The 2,717-nt window shown below is 42.0% G+C and overlaps 1 protein-coding gene across 2 annotated transcripts; it reads right to left on the bottom strand.

The window, feature by feature from the left end:
* Positions 1–325: 325 nt before the first annotated feature.
* mrps17 (mitochondrial ribosomal protein S17) lies at positions 326–2,379 on the bottom strand. 2 transcript variants are annotated; one of them, XM_035748404.2, is made up of 3 exons: positions 2,258–2,379; positions 1,428–1,571; positions 326–1,004 (listed from the first exon to the last, which is right to left on the bottom strand). In XM_035748404.2, exons 2-3 carry the CDS (start codon positions 1,548–1,550, stop codon positions 675–677), a joined length of 453 nt encoding a protein of 150 aa, XP_035604297.1. In that variant the 5' UTR covers positions 1,551–1,571; positions 2,258–2,379; the 3' UTR covers positions 326–674. The 2 variants fall into 2 exon arrangements, with proteins under 2 accessions (XP_035604297.1, XP_035604298.1); XM_035748405.1 differs by having other exon boundaries at positions 1,428–1,535; positions 2,258–2,342.
* Between the last annotated feature and the right edge of the window lie 338 nt (positions 2,380–2,717).

Raw genomic sequence — 2,717 nt, 5'->3', positions numbered from 1 at the left:
TGGTCGCAAGCGTTCGCGGAAGTTTCGTATCTGGGTATAGAAACTCTGCTATAACGTTCCAGGTCATACAAAATATAATATCAACTGTTTCCACTAGATGGCGGTAAAGCCACATTCACCAATACCGACAAATCTGAAAAAGTGACCACAGGATGCTATGACCAAAAATTATTGCATGTGTCAACGTGAAGTCATCTGAATGATCTTTTATCAAAATGAGAATTAAATGCATGCCTCTGATCAACATAAATCCAAATGAATGAAGCAAAAGTTTGTATCAACAACTTCATGTAGGCTTATGTGGGGGAACAAATGCAGGGGGAAATGACTGTTTTCCCATTGGGGTCTTTTTATTTGATGATAAAATATAATTGCATGGCATTGGATGTGGTTGATAGATTTACACAACCTGAATTCAAAACAGCTGAACTATGCAACACCTGAAATCTATTGAATTCACCTTGAATTTAAAGATGGAAACATTTTAGACTTGATTGCAGAATTGCATATAAACCAAGACAACATAATCAATGACAAACAAAAACATCAAATAACAGCAGGTGGAATTGGTGATTAGTTACACCCCCATACAACATCAAGCACTTTGAGTTAGAAAAAAACCCCAACATAGATATACAAAATACAAATCACCCCAATCAAATAATGATGCAAAGTCAAGGTGTGGTTGTGGATGACGAGACCAAGGTTGCACCTGAAGAGGTAGCAGCAGAGATGTTGAGTTCCTGTAATTTCTCTGTTAGCGTCGGACACTCCTGCTCCAGACTGTGTGGGGGGTCAGTGAGGCACTCTAGAAACTCGCTCCCCGCCACCCTCTTCCCTGTCAGGGGGTCCACCACGTTGCCCACCTTGTAGACGATCTCCGCCAGTTCATGTTTCACATGTCTCGACCTGCGCTCAGCAAGGGCCTTCAGAAGGACTATATCTCCCACAGTGCACTGCTGCAAGGCATCGTGGGCGAAGTAGGTCTTTCTCTTGTTGTAGTACTGTAAGAGAGAGGTGAGAGTGAGGACTGGTACAGTTGTTGGACAACTAGGGATGGTAGATGTTACAGTACCCTGAATAAAAAATAAGCTATAACATTGAGTGAGAAATAACCAAAGCAATAGAGAATTTTCTATACAAATTTGCCGGTATCTGTCTAGTTTTTTTTTTTTTTTTACATCAGTGCAGATGACGAAAAGCAGACGAGGAGAGGTTGCCTCCATAGATATGCACCTATTAAGTGAATGTGCTGGACTGGCCTAGAGTACTAATGTAGTGGGCATGAGTCAGGCTCATTGTCTAGTGATGAGGTAGCCCTGCCAGCAACTTCAAAATCAGTGTCCCTCTCGGTCTAATGGTCAAGACGTTTTTTCTCCCGTGGGAGATCCCACCTGTGACACTGGGCTGACCCAGTCTGTGTTTACCTTGAGCAGGTACGGGTCCAGAACCAGTCTGGTGACTCTAACTTTTGCTGTCTTCTGCATCTTGGTCCCGATCACTCTGCCGATGATCCATTTAGCATGGACTGAAGCCTGTTTTACAGACATCCTGCTAAAGCTTACAAATTCCTAGAACACATTACACACAGACAGGCTAAATAGGATGACAAAGTTGCACGAGGGTTGTTTAACTGATAAGCCTTGTACCTATTTATATAATATAATAATATGCCATTTAGCAGACGCTTTTATCCAAAGCGACTTACAGTCATGTGTGCATACATTCTACGTATGGGTGGTCCCGGGAATCGAACCCACTACCCTGGCGTTACAAGCGCCATGCTCTACCAACTGAGCTACAGAAGGACCACTTAGCTACACTAAGGACTACTATTTAAAGTATTTGACCACAGACTTTGGCTGCTGGGTGGCGAAGTGGTCCAAGGAACTGCATCTCAGTGCTAGAGGCGTCACTACAGACCCTGCTTCCAGGCTGTATCACAACCGTTATTGGGAGTCCCATAGGGCGGCGCACAATTGGACCAGCGTCGCCGGGTTAAGCCGTCATTGTAAATAATAATTTCTTCTTAACTGACTTGCCTAGTTATATACAAACTGTGATATGACACCACCAGATAGATTGGACGGACGGCAAACTAACGTTAGCTTGCCAGTTAACGTTAGCATTTCTTGATCATCTGACTTCGCACTGGCATGAATTTAAAAAAAGCACACAAGCAAAACAGCAACCTCAACATTGAACTTAACAGTAATGATATTTTAATGTCAAGATATAAATAGGCAAATCGACTTACTTTATTGGGTAACTGTTCAAGTGAAGGTCAGAATTGTGTCAACGCGATCCGACCGATTCTGGCTTGTTTTGATGACGTACCCACGGAATAATGATGACGTAACTACGGAGTATAAAAAGGAACAACAATACATTGCCGTTTGGTTCTTGGTTGATTACCTTCCTCAAATCGCATGGGCATTCCTTTCCACAGTAAATACTTAGTGATATACACAGTAATATTTTTACATCAATCAATCACATTTCGTACTTTCTTATTGTTTATCCACATATTTGAACTTACTCTACCAATTGTCTGTGGGGTTGGTTTTTCTATAGGTGGAATTTGAGACAAAATATCCAAAGGAACATATTATTAAACAGACTTTCCAAACGTGGGTCTGTTGTAGACCCACTTCTTCTCAGCTTTCCTCCTGTCAAAATAAAAGTCCTGGACTTGTGCCAAATGTGCACAAACAAGC

The sequence above is a fragment of the Oncorhynchus keta genome, chromosome 33 (assembly GCF_023373465.1).
Source record: "Oncorhynchus keta strain PuntledgeMale-10-30-2019 chromosome 33, Oket_V2, whole genome shotgun sequence".
Classification (NCBI taxonomy): domain Eukaryota; kingdom Metazoa; phylum Chordata; class Actinopteri; order Salmoniformes; family Salmonidae; genus Oncorhynchus; species Oncorhynchus keta.
The sequence above is the reverse complement of the archived record's forward strand: the minus strand, read 5'-3'. Positions and strand labels throughout refer to the sequence as shown.